We start from the raw sequence: 19,038 nt of genomic DNA on the forward strand, positions 1-19,038 counted from the left end.
GATGCATAGCAGTTAGACCAAATGAGAGGAAGGGAATACTGGAGCCTGTTACTTCACGTGAGATTATTATGGTGATGCCTGCTTCCAGTATCCTGAAGGCAGGTACTATGTAGCTGTCCAGCCCTCCCCACTGTCCTATGTGGTCCTGGTGTTCGAGAGCAAGCGTAAGAATCAGATTCTCGGACTCATAAAAGAAGGTGAGAGAGAAACAGTCCGCATCACAGCAGACCTTCCAAAAACAGGATTTGACTGTGGAAGTAAAAGCATGCTGCAGTGCGTGGTCTTTTGGAGAGGGAGGGATTTGAATGTGGTTTTTATAAGAAATCTCAAGTATTTCTTGCAAATCTTTCTATCTGTTCCTTTCACACATTTGATAATAAAGTTCCAAATGACAGTGGTCAGTGTGAGACATTGAGTTCCTCCTCACCTCACTCTTCTCCCAGCAACAAAAATGTCACCTCTTCACTCAAATGATTATGGTCCTAAAAGCCTGTATTTCTGGGAAAATCACAAATGTTTACTTCAAGTAAGAGTTTGAGCTGCTCAAGGCCCAGCTTCACACTCACTGTTCCTCCTGCCCTCTGTTCAGTCTAAAAGCCCAGGAGGAAAGAAGGTTCAATGTTAAGAAACCCAGTTATTGATGTGTCTTATTAGCAGATCTAAGAGGGAAATCAAATAATCATTTTCATAGATCTGGAAAAAGCATTTGATTTAAAAATCCATTTTGATGCAGAAATAAATAACCTAAATAAGAATAATAGCTATCTCCTTAACGTATAATACATTTCTATTTCACACGGAAAGCTAGCGTCAGGCTTAACGGAGAACACGACAGGAATGTACACTCCTATCATTGTTTAACAACACTCTGAAAGCACAGGCCTGGTAATTATGTAAGTGAAAGAAATAAGAGATAGAAAAATAGATGAGGAAAAGTACAAATGTTTATTATTTTCAAACCTCGAAAATGCATGAGAATCAACTAAAAACGATTATCTTACCATAATTCATTAATAGACTTCCATATATTATATAACAATCAATTAAAAGATACAAAGGAAGGAAAGATTCCATTTACAAATGCAAAAAAAGAAAAAGAAAGAACTAAACATAATTAGAATGTGCAAGATCTATATGAAGGAAATCTTAAAATACTCCTGAAGAAAACAAATGAAGACTTGAATGAGTATCTAGAACCCTGTTTTTGGATAGGAAGCTTCAACCTCATGCATAATAATCGCTAACATTTACTAAGCATTTACTATGCATCAGACACTCCTCTGAGCATATCACTCTCTAACTCATCAAAGATGTAAATTATCCCTAAATTAATCTGCAAATTGAACATGATTGAATTCCATACATTATGCATATACTACCTATTCAAAAATAAGATTTAATTTAAAAAGCTCAATTTCAATAATCCAAGCTGACAACATTAAAAGGATCACCCAAAATTCTTGAAGCTCTTGAATAAGGAAGAAGGAACGCGAGAGGCACTAGGTTGAACCTTCAGCTCTTCTATCAGAAGACATTTTCTTTGCTCAAGACTAAGACAATATCCCCTCACACCTTGTTTTCCCATAAGAGGATTTGCCAACCTCCAGTTGCCCCCAAAAGGCTCCAGAGGAAGGCCAGAATCTCCACAAAGACTGACTTGACATACTCACAAAGCTCTGCTATGAACATCATTTTCCCAACTTTAGCTCTTGGAAGGACTTCCAGCACAGGCCAGTTAACAAAGAGGGAGAGTGAAGTCTGTACAAACATAGACTGGACTGCGGCTTATGTAGCCACCCCTCTTCTCCAGAGGACCCCTAGCCCAGCCTCCCAGGGCTCCCTGTTACTGCATCATCTCATTCATCAGTGCAGAGAAGCCCAGGTTCAACAAGGCCTCCCACAGGCAATTTCCTCTTTGGGGACTTGATTACCAAAAATATCATGCAGACTGAGTGGGCCAAGCAAGGTGGCAAAATGGCATTCCTACCTGACACGGCACCCAGGAGAACCAGGAGAAGGACTGCATCCTGCATGTTTGATATTTCACATCCGTGCATGCTTCCAGCATATCATCCAGGAGCTGAAGCCTGCCTCACACCCAGAGTTTAGTCCAGATGCCACTCATCTTCCCCTCCTGGTTTTGTTGCTACACGAGAAATCAAACAGAGGCTTTGTGGTAACTAAGGGAGACTCCCAACACCACAGGACTGTTTGCTCTTTGATTACCTGCTTTTGTGACCACAAGGTACCCAAGAGGCCAAGCAACCAGCCCTGGTCAGCTGAGTCCTCCTCAAAAGTCCACACCCACCGTGTGCCTGTACAGAGAGCCCCAAAAGAAATCAAAAGAGCAAAGAAAGAGTCGAGACACTGAGATGACCGCAAAGGCTGGACATAATCATAATCACCCATGATGGTCTCAATCGCCCTGTAACCAGGCATTTTGTCTTTCTTGGAAGAGGTATGGGGAAGTGGGAATTTCTCTGCTGTCCTGAATTGCTGAGTAGGACTCAAAGCCGGGACCAGACCCAAGGCAGATTCCTGACCACAGACACCACCCTTTGACTCCAACCATCACTCCAGCCCTCCAGGAAGTCTGTGGAGGAAGGGCCTCCAGCCCTCCAGGAAGTCTGTGGAGGACGATTGTGGAGTAGTGAGGCTTCTGCCCACTGGGGAGTGATGTGGCCCGCCCCTCAGGGCCAGGACTGCCCTACACAGTGCTTTCTTGCCCCATGCAGCCCCGTGCCAGGCTTGAAAGCCTGGCGAGTGAAACACGGCCTCCACTCAGAACAGGAGCGATGGCAGCGCAGAGGGAGGACGCCGGTGGCGCAGCCCGTCCCCTCGCCGTGGTGCGGTAAGACTAGCAGTGGACACAGCGGAAGGAAGCCGCACTGGGACCCTCTCTCCTGCTCCTCAGAAGTGAGAACCACCTGCTGGGGAGGGGAGCCCCGCAGCTCAAGGCTGGTGGCAGGAGGGGGATGGGGCGCGTTGAGCCAGACCCTCCCCATCAGGGCGCCAGCAGCGGGAACCCCCACAGGGCCTCTGAAGCCCACATCTGCCGCGCAAGTGGATATGCAGAGGTCACCACTGGCCAGTGAGTCAGCATGAGCCAGGGGAGCCGCCACGACCAGTGGAGAGAGACAGCAAGGAGGGCCAGCGAGGGAGCGACACTCATCCCCTTTCCTCTCCCTCCTCCCCATCTTCCCACTCCAGCGCGAAGCGGGAGGAGGCCTCGAGGAGCCAGACCACACCCCACCCCGCCCCAGGCTCCCGACTCAGGGTCCCAGCTCCGGCTGTGGCAGCCTTGGCGCAGGGGAGCGGCAGGAAGTGAGATTGAGGTCCGTTTGAGGTGGAAGCTGTGAAAACTTTGGTGGACTATGAATACCTGGAAGTGACCCGGAAGCAAGCTATTAAGGGACAAGAAAGGGAGATTTAACCTAGGTGGGTTAAAAACAATGACTGGAGGAAAAATGAAACCATTTCAGCTTACATGCCCCTGAACTGAGACTGCTAAATAAGCTGGTTATTGCCCCTTCTGGGCACAAGGCTCAGAGAGGGGGAGTGACTTGACCCCATTAAGCCGATAGTCAGTGGCCAAGATGGGACTCGTCGCCTCCCTTCCCAAACCTGGGCTGCCAGGCTGTCTTCTTCCCCGCCCATCACGTCCACTTCCTGGCCCCTCTCACCTCCACAGCGCCACCTGCAGCCTCTTTTTCATTTTGCAGCCACCACTCAGGCTTAGGGGCCTGGCCTCTGGCCTGGACTGTCTCAATAGCATCCACTGCATCCTCCAGGAAGCTGTCAGGTTAATTTTCCAAAAGCACAATTTTGATCACTCACTTTCCTGCTGAAAATACCAAGCACCCTTTCCCTTAGGAAAAGTTAACTTTTCCTGTATAGAGCAGGAAGTAAGATTTGGAACGACGGTCTGTAGGTTTCTGTCTGAAGGAGGTAGATGACAAAAACCATAGCTTTTGCTGTGTGACCTTAGGCAAATTACCTAACCTTTCAGAATCTCAGTTCCACTTCTATAAAGGAATAATACTTGCCATGCAGCATTATTGCAAGCAGTCCATGAGATAATGAAGTGAAAGAAACTGGCCCACAGGATATGCTGTAGCGACACGATTTTTTTCCTAATGGTCCATCCATAAGACCGTGGCAAAGGCTGAAACACAGTAGGTACTCAATAAACATGGGCCAAAAAAAAGATGAATAAACAGTTGCCAAGTTACCAATTCTCACCTCTCAGTTTTTCCTGTCATATTAGTTACTGTAAATAATGCATTTCATTATGCATAATTAAAGCTGAAGTGATGGCTCAGATTAAGTTATGGAAAACGTCAGAATAATTAAGCCTTTGAATTCAAGAAACCCACATCTGTTTAATTTTCAGCCTGACTGCACGGTGTTCTTCATGTTGCCCTGTTTTCACCAGGATAGGGTGAGTCTACCCCCCTCCTTCCTCTCCCTGCTCCAGGGATCATAAGGGTCATATTTTGAAATTTGTTGTGAGTTTTTTCCTCCCGTAATTGCAGCTTCTGTTTCCAGCCCTGAGGTTGTTTCTGCCATTATGATGTTCTGTTGTCCATCTGTCAGCTACTATCTCCTTCTGAAAGCATGTGGTCCTGGCACCAAGAACCCAGCTGGGCCAGAATCACACAAGACGGAACGGGACCCAGAGGCCCCTGGCTCTCTTGTTCCTCACTTCTGGCATGCTGCGTTCTCCTGGTTCCACCTGGTGGGATGAATCGAGTGGCTCAAAGGCAGGGCCGGAACCTTTGGGGCAGGCACCCCTCCAGCTTCACATGAAAGACCTGGGGAGCCTGCTCCCACATTGTGTCCGGCCCAGCAGGCGTTCAGGCCCTTAAAGTATTTAAAGGGACTTTCCCGGGATCCAGCTACTGCAAGTGTCTACTTTGCTGCAAAGGAGTTGTGTTCCAAAGATTCGTTGACTTAGAACTTGGAACACACTTTCCTACAGATGGATTGTTCGCAGCCTACCAACGCTTGCATAATCTATAATGTACTCAAGACATTATAGACTTAAGGTGAGAAGTAGAAGCACGGGTGAATGTTCAAAAGTTCAGCTCCTTTACAGAGGAAATGAACAGACACTTCTCTAAAGAAGATATACAGATGGCCAATAGGCACATGAAAAGATGCTCAACATCACTAATCAGGGAAATGCAAATCAAAACCACACTAAGATATCACCTCACGCCCGTTAGAATGGCTATAATCACCAAGACAAAAAACAACAAATGCTGGAGAGGCTGTGGAGAAATGGGAACCCTAATCCACTGCTGGTGGGAATGCAAACTGGCACAGCCTCTATGGAAAACAGTATGGAGATTCCTCAAAAAATTAAAAATAGAAATCACTTATGATCCAGCTATCCCACTACTGGGTATCTACCCAACGAACCTGAAATCAACAATCAAAAGAGGCTTATGCACCCCTATGTTCATCGCAGCATTATTCACTACAGCCAAGACACAGAAGCAACCCAAGTGTCCCTCAACTGATGATTGGATAAAGAAGATGTGGTATATATATACCATGGAATACTACTCAGCCATAAAAAAAGACAAAATCGTCTCACTTGCAACAACATGGATGGGCCTAGAGGGTATTATGTTAAGCGAAATAAGCCAGAAAGAGAAAGACAAACAGTGCATGATCTCACTCATATGTGGAATATAAACCAACACATGGACAGACAGAACAGTTTGGTGGTTACCAGGGGCAAGGGGGTTGGGGGATGGGCACAAGGGGTGGAGGGATGCATGTATATGGTGACTAACAATAATGTACAACAAAAATTTCACAATAAAAAAATTGTCCTGTCTTAAAAAAAAGAAAGAAAGAAAAGAAAAGTTCAGCTCCTTTAGCAGTTCCATGGGCATCGGCAGCTGGCCAGTGAACCTGGTCGCCTTTATATCTGTGGGGAAGCTCTGCCCATGGTTCCCATTCGTCCAGTCCTGGAACTATGGGCTTCAGGGAACCAAACCCTAGGACAGGACACTCAGGAAGGACACACCATGCAAGCACCCCTACCTGGCTTCAAGCGCTCCCGGCCAGGCCCACACTCCCAGTGCCGGCGGGCATGCGGAGGGGCGGAGCCTCCCGTAGGAATGGAAACGAGCCCCTCCTGTCTCCTCTGTGGGCCGCGGTACCACCCGGCACACGGCTTGGCCACTGTGCTCCACCCCCGTTCTCTCACACTGTGTCCAGCCGGCTTGGCGAGCGTTTCCAGGCCAGAAAAGCTCTTGTACTGCTTTGCATGCCAATTGCTTCCGATGTCACACTGTGCCAGATGCATCACTGGTGCTCCAAGAAACTGTGGAATTAACTGAGTTTAGTTTATCCTTCCTTGCTCAGTGCCATTCTCTCTCCCACCCCAAACACCCATCCAGTGAGAGCCCCTCAGCTGTCGTGGGGAAGGAAATAAAGTTCCACAGCCCTCCTGACGTCGGGAACCCCTGGAGTACTCAGTCCTGGCCCTGAACGCCATAGAGGTGCTCCTCTGAAGCCAAGGCCCTGTAGGGGAGGAAAAATAATTTCCCTCCACCCTTCTGAGTCCTTAGCTGAGACACCTGTAATAAAAGACAGATTAGCAGGAGAAAAACAAACAGAAGTTTATTAACATGTATACCTCATGTACGCAGGGGAGACACCCAGGGAAAAGTGAGAGACTCCTGAGGTGGCTTAGGATTCAGGCTTACATACCATCTTAATAGGCAAAGGGGAGGGGGCATGTAGATGATCTTAGACGAGAGAGAAAATGACTTTTAGGAGAGCTGAATGGGCCCTGAGAAGAATAGATGGGAGGTATGATAGTGTGTGACAAAGTCCGTCTGGGTGTGGAGTCCACTTCTGGTCTCCTCTTCTGTGGTAAGAGTCAATCTTCCCTGCTTCATGGGACCCCCGGAATGGGGGTTATGACAACTGAATTCCTTTTGGAGGATCTGTCTTTAGGCCGATGGGGGGAGTTCAGAGAGAGCCTCGCCCTGTATTTGTTGTTTTTCAAGTGCCCTCAGCTCAAAATAATCAATATAGCAAAGCAGCGTATCCTGGGCTGGTGTGTCCTGCACAGTTATACTTGGGGGTGACATATTCTGCTACCATTCAGCCCTCAGGACCCACTGGCAGGGCTCCTGCCCTGGTGTCAGGGGTGGAGAAGTGAATGAACATGACTTCCCGGGGGCTTAGCCCCACGGGACTGCAGGAGACAGAACTCCGGAGGCCTAAGGCACTGGTCAGCATGGTCCTGGGCTCAGTTCACGCCTCTAGGAAACTCCAGATCATTCTTATTTGTTATAACAGCTTTATTGAGATATAATTCACGTACCATACAACGCACCCATTTAAAGTGTACCATTCAGTGGTTTTTTTAGTATATTCACAGAGTTGTGCAACCATCGCCATAATCAATTTTAGAACATTTTCATCACCCCCAAAAGAAACCCCGCACCCCTTAGCAGTCACTCCCCATGTTCCTCCAACTCCCTTCTACAGCCCCTGGCAACCGTTAATCTACTTTCTGTCTCTATAGATTTCCCTGTTCTGGACATTTCATACAAATGGAATCATACAACATGTGGTCTTTTGTGACTGGCATTTTTTACATAGCATAATGTTTTCAGGGTTCATCCATGTTGTAGCATGAATCAGTACATCGTTTATTTTTACTGCCAAATAATCTTGTTCCATTGTATGGATGTCCCACATTTAATTTGTCCATTCATCAGTGATGGACATTTCGGTTTTTTTCCAACTGTTGGCTATCATGAATAATGCTTCTATGAACATTCCTGTACAAGTTTTTGCATGGACAAAAAAAGTTTTTGCAGAGATGTTTTCATTTCTCTTGGATAAATACCTAGTAGTGTAATTGCTGGATCATATGGTAACTCCGCCAGATCATTCTTTTTTTTTTTCTGGGGTTTTCACATGCTTATTGGGGGTCCCAATGGAGGGGCCCTCCTCCCTGTCGCCAGAGGGGCTCACAGTTTCTTCAGCCACTGCAAGCTTGGGCTCAGGGGCTCCTGGAGGTGGCTGACACATTCCCGTCATCTTGCAGGGGCACTAGGTAGTTGTAGGGTGTGGCCTGGTTGATCAAGATGGCCTGATTGGTGTAGAGACTGAGTAGGGGCAGAATTACCACATAGCAAGGCCCCTGATGGTGAAGGACACAACCGGCACCGGCTCCTTGGCCCAGGCATTCTTGAGAAAGGCAGCGAATCTCGCGGCCATCTTGGTCTTGATGGCGGCGGCTGCCACATCATTCTTGTGGGCAAATACCTAGCTCTACTTTGAAGCCAGTTTCTTCTAGTGTCCGTTGTTGGCCCTCCTAGAGTCCCTGCCCCAAGCTGTAGTCCTCCTATTTAACCTCTCCACCACCTTGTTCAAACATCTTCCCTCCGCTGCTCACTTCTTCCCCCTTTTCCCTCTAGGCGGCATTCATTTATTCATTCAACAAATATTGAATATCTACTGTGTGCCAAGCCCTGCTGTGCATGCTAAGGTTATAGCACAGAATAAAACAAAAGGAGCTGGAGAAAAAAAATCCCTGCCCACACGGAACTGACACTCTGGAAGCACCACTCCTTCTGTCCATCCAGTCAGCCAGCACTCCTGTAGAAGACTACCATGTGCCAGGCACTGTGACGGGCACCAGGACCGTAAGGTCTAATATGTCACGGTTCTCCCATCAAGGAGCTCAAACCTCGTCCAGAGACAAACTGGTAAGCCCACTGTTACAGTCAGGTGGGCCAAGTGCTGTGCTCGAGGACTGCGCGGGGCTCTGGAGGCATGGCAGGGGGCAGGGAAGAGAATCCAATTCAGCCTAGGAATGGGGCTGTTGGAGAAGGTGTCCAAGGGCAAAAGGAGCTGGAGAAATGAGGGGGAAAGGCCACTCCAGGCGAAGGGAATAGACAGGGTAGAGATACAAAATAGCAGGGCTCACCCCATGGTATTCTGCCAGCTGACTTATCCCAGGTGGAGATCAATTTTTTAAGAAGAAAAAATTATTTTTTTAGACGGATGATACATGCACACAATATAAAATCCAAGTATTCAAAAGAGTAATCAATGAAAAGTAAATCTTCCTGCTCACCCCTGTTCCCCAGAAGCTGTTTACCTCCCCAGAGGCAATTGTTATTGTCAGAGTCTTGAGATCCTTCCAGAGACAGTTTGTGCATGTATGAACATATACTCATCAACATAGTCTTTGCTATAGTACAAATGGAAGCATATTACATACTCTGGACTTTACCCAGGTTTTTCTTTGTCTTAATATATCTTGGAAATTGTGACATATCAGTTCATGTAGAGCAGCCTCATTCTTTTTTATAACTGCGTAGTAGTCTGTTATATGGATGTGCCATATATAATTTATCCTGTCCCTTAGTGATTGATGTTTTCTTTGCTTCCAATCTTTTTCTGTTACAAATAATGCTGTAATAAATATCCTTGAACATACATAATATCATACCTGTGAGAGTATATCTATAGATTAAATTCCTAAAAATGGAATTGCTGAATTGAAGGAAATGTGCATTTAACTTTTTGACAGATGTTGCGAAAATATTCCTCAAAGGGGTTGTTCCAATTTATGCTTCTACTAATAACATGGGTGAATGTGGGAGAGTCCCTCAAAACCTAACCAGCATAGTGTTATAAGACATTTTACTTTTTGCCAATCTGTTAGGCAAAAAACAGTCTCCCTTTTCAATTTGCATTTCCCTTCTCAGGAGTGAGATTGAGCATCTTTTTCCGATATTTAAGAATCGATAGTGTTTCCTTTTTTGTGAATTGTCTGTTCATTTCTACCATTCTTCAACTAGACTGTTGGTATATTTCCTACTGGTTTGTAGGAAGTCTTGATAAGTTAAGGAAATTAGCACTTTGTCTGTAATGTGCTTACAAATATTTTTCCCAGTTTACCATTTGATTTTTGACTTTATTTATAGGAATTTCTGCCATGTAAGATTTTTAATTTTTTTTATGTAGTCAAATCTATCATCTTATGTTCTATGGCTTCTAGGTTTTGTGTACTACTTAGACAGGACTTCTCTCTGAGGTAATTTTTAAAATTTCATATTTTCTTCTAGTATCTTGCTATGGTCTGAATGTTTCTGTCCCTAAAATTCATATGTTGAAATCCTAATGCAGAACCCAATGTGATGGTGTTAGGAGGTGGGGCCTTTGGGAGGTGATTGGGTCATGAGGGAGGAGCCCTCAGGAATGGCTGTTATAAAAGAGGCCTCATAGAGGCCCCAAAGAGCTAGCTCCCCTTTCTGCCACGTGAGGATACAATCAGAAGAAGGCCCTCACCCGACCACGCTGGCACCCTGATCTCAGATTTCCAGCTTCCAGAACTGTGCGAAATCAATGTCTAATGTTTATAAGCCACCCAGTCTGTGATATTTTGTTATAGCAGCCTGAGTGGACTAAAACATACTTTTATGATTTTATTTTCAAATGTAGGCCTCTGATTTCTTTCAGGTTCCTTCAGGTGTGAGGTAGGATCCAGTGGGAACTTCTTTTTCCAGCAGCTGTCTCAGAGTTCTCTGGAACCAGCTTAGCCAGAACCCTCCTGATCTGCTCAAAGACCCAGGGGCACTGGAATACTTTTTCTTCATATCTGAAGAGTGGTTATGCTTGGGATAGAACTGTGAGGCTGAGGAAATGTGCCTCTAGCATGTTTACTGCACCTGGAAGAAAAGAGGGGGAAAGTTTGCGCCAGCCCAGAACAAGCCATTCAAGATAGAGTTGGGACTTTTGCCCCAGCAGGAAAGAATCAAACCAAGACCTGCTTTTTCTCCATCCCCTCATTTGCATGGATGTGGATGACTGGATGTTCTGTGCCCGTCACCTTTGTACATAGTAATCCCATCCTACACAAAGCACTGGGCTACGTAGATGGAGGGCTGTGTTGTCAGTGTCACTAACCTCTGCGGGCACCAAGAGTGAGGCTGACTCTTCAGGCTGAAGGACTCAGTTCTCTCCCACCCTCTCTGCCTTTGCCTAAGCAGAAGCTATGTCCTTACTCCACTCACCTGCCCTCAGGTGACAAGACCAGAGAGAGCCTGATGACAGCTATGAGCCAGATTTAAACTCACTGTCCTCTCGTTAGCAGTTCAGGCTATGAACCACTTCATAGCATCAGGAGTGGCTGAACATAACAACTGTTGGCGAGGGTGCAGAGCAGCTGGAACTCTCATAAACTGCTGATAGGAATGTAAAATGGTACCACCACTTCGGAACACAGTTCAGCAATTTCTTAAAAATAAACCTACTACCAAATGTTTATCAACTGATGAGTGGATAAGCAAATGTGATATACACATACAATGAAATATTATTCAGTCATAAAAACACTAAGAGCGAACCCTAAGGTAAACTATGGACTCTGGTGATAATGATGTGTCAATGTAGGTTCATCTGTTTAACAGATGTACCACTCTGGTGGGGGATGTTGATAATGGGGGAAGCTATTCATGCATGGTAGCAGAGGGTATATGCGAAATCTCTGTACCTTCCTCTCAATTTTGCTGTGAACATAAAATTGCTCTAAAAAAAAAAAAGAGTCTTAAGAAGAAAAGAATGAAGATACAACATGAATGAACCAATGAAAACGTTACAGTAAGTGAAATAAGCCAGTCACAAAAGACCATGTATTATATGATTCCATTCATTCGGAAGTCCAGAATAAGGAAATCTTTACAGATGGAAAGTAGACTAGTGGTTACTTGGTGCTGGGAGTGTGGGGGATGAGTTGCTGGAGGAATAATAGCTAAGAGGGCTTCTTTTTGAGGTGGTGAAAATGTTCTAAAATTGATTGTGATGATGGTTGCATAACTCTGTGAATACATTAAAAGCCATTGAATTGTACACTTTCAATAGGTGAATTGTATGGTATGTATATTATATTTAATTTATTAAAATGAGTTTTAAAAAATAAACCTACTGTACAATGCAGCCATTCCATTTCTAAGTATTTACCCAAAGGAAATGAGAACATATGTCCACACAAAGACTTCTACATGAATGCTCATAGCAGCTTCATTCATAACAACCCCAAAGTGGAAACAACCCAGATGTTCGTTAACTGGCAAGTGGATAAACAAATTGTGGTACATTCATGAAACAGAATACTGCTCAGCAAAAAAAAAAAAAGAAATGAACTACTGATACATTTAACAACATAGAAGAATCTCAAAATCATGCTCAGCAAAAGAAATCAGACAAAAGAGTATGTGCTGTTTGATTCCATTTATATAGAATTCTAGAAAATGCATACCAATCTCTAGTGTCAAAAGGCAGATAAGTAGTTGCATGGGGCTAGAGGTGGAGGGAGGGGTAAACTGCAAAGGGGCAGAGCACTCGCCTGGGGTAATAGAAACGTTCTGTACCTTAATTGTGGTGGTCATTTCATGGGCATCTACAGTTGTCAAAACTCATCAAGTTGTACACTTTGAATGCACACAGTCCATTGTACATAAATATACTTAAACAACAATTTTAAGAGGACATTGTAAACTGTAAAGTATGGATGTTTATTTACCAGGGGTAGTGGGGATACCTGTGCACCTTTGGGAACGTCAACTACTCCCTGTCCCATAATCACCTTACAGGTAAAATTAAGTGGTGGGACTAGACCACTTCAGAAAGTCTTCCAAATTTTCCTATCAGCCTCTTCTGTGAGCATTTATTGAATACCTACTGTGTGTAAGGCACTGTGCTAATAGTGGAAGTACATCAATGAAAAAGCCCTTGAGACGCTAAGAAATTAGCTTGGAGTCTCTGATATAAGCTTCCACTACAAATCTGTCCCGCTATTGAGGAGGGAAACAAAATATGCTTTAATAAGTATTTTCCTGGTACATTTTTTGCTATCCCTTTATTCTCAAACTTTCTGTGTAAATTTTTAGGCATGATTCTTGATTAGTAGGTTATACCTTGTTTTTTTAAAATTCAACCTAAAAGTCCCTTTCTGAAAAAAATAACTCAAATTTACACTTATTGTGATTAATGGAGTATTTAGTCTCATTTCTACTCTTCTCTTCTTTTTGCTATAATCAAGATTTTTCTTGGGCCGGCCCTGTGGCTTAGAGGTTGAGTGCGTGCACTCCGGTGCTGGCGGCCCGGGTTCGGATCCCGGGTGCCCGCTGACGCACTGCTTCTCCGGCCATGCTGAGGCTGTGTCCCACATACAGCAACTAGAAGGATGTGCAGCTATGACATACAACTATCTACTGGGCTTTGGAGGAAAAAATAAATAAATAAGATTATTAAAAAAAAAAAAAAAAAGATTTTTCTTTATTTTTCACTTTCTCTGACAGTTGTCTTTATTGCCCCCCCCCATTAATTTGGAAAATATACATTGTATTTCCATTATTTTTGTGATTTACATTATTTTAATATAATACATAACTTTATTTTTTCCAAAAAATGTTAAAGATCATTTTTATTGTTATGTTTCTCCTCTCAACACAAAGACCTTAGCTAGTTTTTAACTTTCCTCTGAAACTCCCCCTCGAATTTTCTGTTTTCTATGTTCTTTTTTTTTTATTATTTTATTTTTTTATTTATTTATTTTTTCCCCCCAAAGCCCCAGTAGATAGTTGTATGTCATAGTTGCACATCCTTCTAGTTGCTGTATGTGAGACGCGGCCTCAGTATGGCCGGAGAAGCGGTGTGTTGGCATGCGCCCGGGATCGAACCTGGGCTGCCAGCAGCAGACCGCCACACCCAACCGCCAAGCCATGGGGCCGGCCCTCTATGTTCTTTAGAATTAAGTTCCTCCTTGTCTTTAAACACAAACAACGGGTTGTGTTAAACCATCAATATTGTTAATACTTATATTTACTGAGATATTTTGCAGATTTCTTTGCACCTTTTCAGGTCTTGTATCTCAGTCCTTTTCTCTAGATTCATTTTTCTTCTTACTTAATTCATTAGTAGTTCTTTCAGCCAGATCAGTGGGCAATAAGTACTTTATATGTCTGGAAACATCTTTTATTTCATCCTCACTTGTAAGTAATCGTTTAGCTAGGTATATAAGTCTAGGTTGACTGTTACTTTTCCTCCACTCGTTGAAGATATTTTCTCCCTGTTGTCTGCCATCTGTTCCTACTCATGAGTAGTTTGTGGTTAGTCTGATGTTGTTTTTGGTTTTTGTTTTCAGAAATCTGTCTTTTTTTTTCAGGTAGCTTTTAAGGTTTTCATTTTATCCTTAATGTCCTACAATTACAAAATTCTAATTTTGCTGTGAGACTACAAGATTAGCTATTCTTGAAGGCCTATTATAACTTCCTGGTTTTGAAAGCATGATAAGTTGATAACTGTTTTTGAAAGCTCAAATGGTTTATCACCAAGTGAAACATCTATTCATTGAGTAGATAATGGTATTATTATCAAGGACTTTTTTTGTTATATATTTTCAAAACCATAGTCATAAGTAGATTTGATACAAGTCCCTATAGATCAAGACTCCTGCTGAGTAGTATCAGATAACCTGATTTACTGCATTTGAAACATAACTTTAAAACAATAAACAAAATTCACAAATAGCTTATGAAAATCATTGTTATTATTTCATCATAATCATTTATAGGTATGTCTCATTAAAAAATTGATCTTCAAAGGAAAAAAATCTTAATTTTCAAAGCATATAAATAATAATATGGGTTCTTGCAAGGCAAAAATTTAGAGTTGTATTGGTTTGGTTGATTTGGTTTGGTTTTACTCGGCTTTGAGGACTTAGGATTTTCCACCTTTTTAAAAAATTAGTATGCCCTCTTTGTGCAATCAAAATATTTCAGTTCACAAAAGTCTAGCTTAATATGCATCTTTTCAGAAATATATTATCCCTTAACGTGAGATTCTTTTGTTTGAGTGTGTGTGTGTGCATGTGAGTGTTTGTGTGTTTGTATAGTGGGTAAACCCACATTCAATAAATAAGTTCCAATTCAAGTAGCTGGGCTTCAAACAGCCTTCTGTGCCCCTGTGGGCCCTCTCTAACTCACATTTAAAGCCTCTACCATATTAAAAACAACAAAACTTGGGGCTGGCCCAGTGGCTAGCGGTTAAGTTCACGTGCTTCACTTCAGCGGCCTGGGGTTCACAGGTTTGGATCCCAGGCATGGACCAATGCACTGCTTGTCAAGCCATGCTGTGGCAGCGTCCCATATAAAGTAGAGGAAGATGGGCATGGATGTTAGCCCAGGGCCAATCTTCCTCAGCAAAAAAAAAAAAAACAAAGAGGAAGATTGGCAACAGATGTTAGCTCAGGGCTAATCTTCCTCACAAAACAAAAAAAAACTCTTTGTCCTCTGAGCTCCTAACAGATTATTACAAGTTTTCTGCCCGTCTAATTAATTATACTCATAGAATTTCCTCAAAACACTAGAAAATGTAAAAACTGTGTTGGAATTATAGAATTTTAGAGCCTGAAAAGATCACAGAAATCTTCTAGTTGGGTGTTACACAAGCTTTGCATTTTCTAGATAAGAAAACAGTTTACATGACTTGCTCTAGCTCACAAAGCCAGTTAGCAGAGGTCCAGGAAGGGATGCCAGGCCCCCGGGTTCTCAGCCCTGGAATCTTTCTCCTACTCTAAAAATGTTGTTGATAATAGTAGGGAGAGCACAGCCACAGCAGTAAATGTGTGTATGTCACTAACATATGTCTGAAAGCACTTGCACGAGCAGGTAATGCCTTCTGCTGTGCATTGACCATTGCTTAGAGCTCAGCAGTTAAGCATCTCAAGCTGCTGCCTCTCTCCCTCAACAGATAATGTGAGAATGTAGGTATTCTGTCACAGAAATCCGGCTGTGAAGAACAGTGGCTGCTTAATAGGCAAAGAACCGTAGGTGGACAGAGTCCTGAGGAAGGGCCTGAGGAGTGGGAATGGATGGTCGCTAGCCTCATGGACATCATTGTCATCACAGAACTCCCAAAGACACAGCATATGGGGGGCTTACCTGAGGGCCCCAGCTTTGAGGAGCTCTGATCCAGAAAATGATGGTCAAGGAGAAAGAGAAGTCTCTGCCAACAGGTGCTTAAAAGGTCCTTCAATTGTGCATATGCATGAATCCGCACGTGTGTGAAATGTATTACCATGAAATGAGACTTTCCATCTTTAATTCTCGTTTGAACTAATGCAGAAAACTTAATCTAGCTATTTTCAGGTAAACCAAGTCAAATTTAGTGACTTCCTAGCATTCTGATTTTATAACCAAGTCATAATCAAGATTTTCTTCTCCCACTTCCTCCTTGTCCCCGAGACTGACACTAATGTCCAGCTGCTTTCACACCTGCCAACATGGCGGTGAGGGCTTGGGAGAGGGGTGGTAGCTGGGCATCTGCTTCTTGGTGGTTTGCTGGCCTGCTACTTCAGATGAACCATATCCTGCTTGGTCTCCAAGACATCCTCCAGTCCCGTCCATGGTCTGCTCCCCTCTGATGTAGTGTTCCTCGTTCTGCTCTCAAGGCCCCATGGGCTTGCTCACTCCCAGATATTTTATGTGTCTTACTCAGGAGCCTTGGGTATTTCCCGATGGTCATCCACACCCCTTTAGGAACACAGGAAACTCAAGATAGCTTCTGGCCCTGTATGTCATGCTGCCATTTCTATCCCACTGCTGATATGCAACAACGGAGCAAGCTTACAGTCTCCCTGGACTTCATGCAGGAAACAGGACACAGGTCCTCTCCACTATCAGATCCACAAACTTCACAGTTCTTTGTGTACCTCCACCAGACGCGCCCGCATCTGTGAGTCGGCTAGTGTAGGGGGGATTGGAAGGATGCACAACTTCCGCACTGCATCTAACTCTCTGATTTTCTCTTCAACTCTCCTCCCTCTACTCGGGTTCAGGATTTGATCTGTTGGCTTGGAAGTGGGGGTGGATGTGGATGGAGAGAGGGTGGGGAGAAATGGGTGCTGGCTGCTCACATTTCCTTTCAGTTTTTTCTTCTTTTAATGCCTAGATAATGCCTTCTGACACCAAGGAGTTTGGTGTCTTTTTTCTCTATTTCGGCACTGTTTTGATTATGGGAAGCTAAGGCCGAGGTAACAAAGTACCACAGACTGGGTGTTTCTTAAACAACAGAAATTTATTTTCTCACAGTTCTGGAGGCCAGAAGTCTGAGATAAGGTGTCAGCAGGGCTGGTTCCCTCTGAAAGCTGTGAGGAAGAACCTGTTCTGTGCCTCTCTCCTGGCTTCTGGTGGTTGGCTGGCATCACCCTGATCTCTGCCTTCATCTTCACGTGGCGTTCTGCCTGAATGCCTGTCTGTCTCTGTGTCCAAATTTCCCCTTTTTTAAGGACATCAGTCATATTGGATTAGGGCCCACACTAGGACCGCATTATAACTTAACTAATTACATTTGCAAATAAATAAAATCATTGTGATAATTTTATGTGTCAACATGACTAGGCCATGGTACCCAGATATTTGGTCAAACGTTAATCTAGATGTTCCTGCGAAGGCATTTTTTCCATGAGATTAACATTTAAGTCAGTAGGCTTTGAGTAAAGCGGATTACTCTTCATAATGTGGGTGGGTTGCACCCAATCAGTTGAAGGCCTTCAGAGAACAAAGAGTGACCTCCTCCGGGCAAGAAGAAATTCTGGCAGCAGACTGCCTTTGGATCCAAACTGTACTCCTTGGGTCCTCAGCCTGCCAGCCTACTTCGCAGATGTTTGACTTGCCAAGCCTCCACAATCACGTGAGCCAATTCCTTAAAATAAATCTCTCTCTCTCTCTCTCTTTCTGACCTCCTCCAGGCAAGAAGGATATATATATGTACACATCCAGTATGGATATGTGTATCCTATTGGTTCTATTTCTCTGAAGAACCCTGACTGATACTACTACAGTCATATTCTGTGGTACTGGGGGTTAGAACTTAAACAGATCTTTTCGGAGGACAAAATTCAACCCGCAACAGAAATCATCCAGGGTCCCAGGGAATAACGTGTGTGAGGATGGGGGGCAGGCATCTTCATTAATTCTATGCACGTCCCATACTCCAGGACTGCTATCACTGCCACCAGCACCATTTTACAATCCCACCAGCAATGTATGAGGGTTCCAATAGCTCCACATCCCTGGTGTGTCTTCTTAACTCTCTTGATCTATAGGCTTCCCCTCTACATTTTTTTCCCTTGTAAAGTATTTGTTGTTTGTTGAACTGGGTCGTTTTTCCTGTGGATATTCCTACAGTCTATATTTTAATGATTATATTTCCATTTACTGTTTAAAATGTTTCTATTTCCTCCATATTTCCTGTTAACTACCCACCCCAGGCAACACCACCCCCAACCTTCACTCCCTGCAGCCACACTGGTGTTGTATCTCCCCAAGAATACCAACCCCTTCCTGGCCCAGGGCCTTTGCACATACAGTTTCCTCTGTCTGGAACATCCTTCCCCTCTACTTTCCCCAGGACTTGCTCCTTTTTAACTCGCAGATCTCCGATTAAATGTTACTCTTCAAAGAGACCTTCATTGACCACCCGCTTCTGATCACTCTCCCTCCAAGCACACTTACTCCTTTCATTCATGGCTCTTACCACAGTTTTCACTGTGTATTTCTTCATGAAGTCATTTGTTTATAGCTGATCCGACCGTGAGCGCCATGAAGCAGGGCCCACGTCTGCTTGGTTCAGGACTGTCACCCAGTGCAAGTCAGCACGAGTAACTTGTTAAACAAATGAATGAATCAACCAAGGCGTGTTGGACCTGACCTCAAACCAGTGGCAAGATTCTGCGTAGCAGTCCACTCCCTGGATCCCAGGTGGAGGCTGTTACAGAGGAGACAGTCATAAATGAAACACCAACCGTACACACAGGAATCAGTTAAAGCCCTGCTCACATCTCCTTGTCAAACATCATCATTTAGTGCTTGAAGTAAGGTCAGGCTCGTGGCTTATAGCCTCTGTTGCACGTCAAAAATTAAATGAATTCCACAAGCTTAAATTGTTTGATATCCAGGCAAGTGGCCTATCCTACCTCATCCCAGA

At 43.9% G+C, this 19,038-nt stretch overlaps 1 protein-coding gene and 1 pseudogene across 1 annotated transcript in view; both read right to left on the reverse strand.

Annotated features, from left to right (window-relative positions):
- The window catches only part of CDHR3 (cadherin related family member 3), a 58,144-nt gene extending 56,111 nt beyond the window's left edge, over positions 1-2,033 (reverse strand). The window contains 1 exon segment of the mRNA XM_058568468.1: positions 1,988-2,033. Within this exon segment, the coding sequence (XP_058424451.1) occupies positions 1,988-2,033 (46 nt within the window).
- A 5,973-nt stretch (positions 2,034-8,006) lies between these two features.
- On the reverse strand, positions 8,007-8,256 carry LOC131421705 (NADH dehydrogenase [ubiquinone] 1 alpha subcomplex subunit 3-like; annotated as a pseudogene).
- Positions 8,257-19,038: the final 10,782 nt, after the last annotated feature.

This window comes from Diceros bicornis, chromosome 3, assembly GCF_020826845.1.
Source record: "Diceros bicornis minor isolate mBicDic1 chromosome 3, mDicBic1.mat.cur, whole genome shotgun sequence".
Taxonomy (NCBI): domain Eukaryota; kingdom Metazoa; phylum Chordata; class Mammalia; order Perissodactyla; family Rhinocerotidae; genus Diceros; species Diceros bicornis.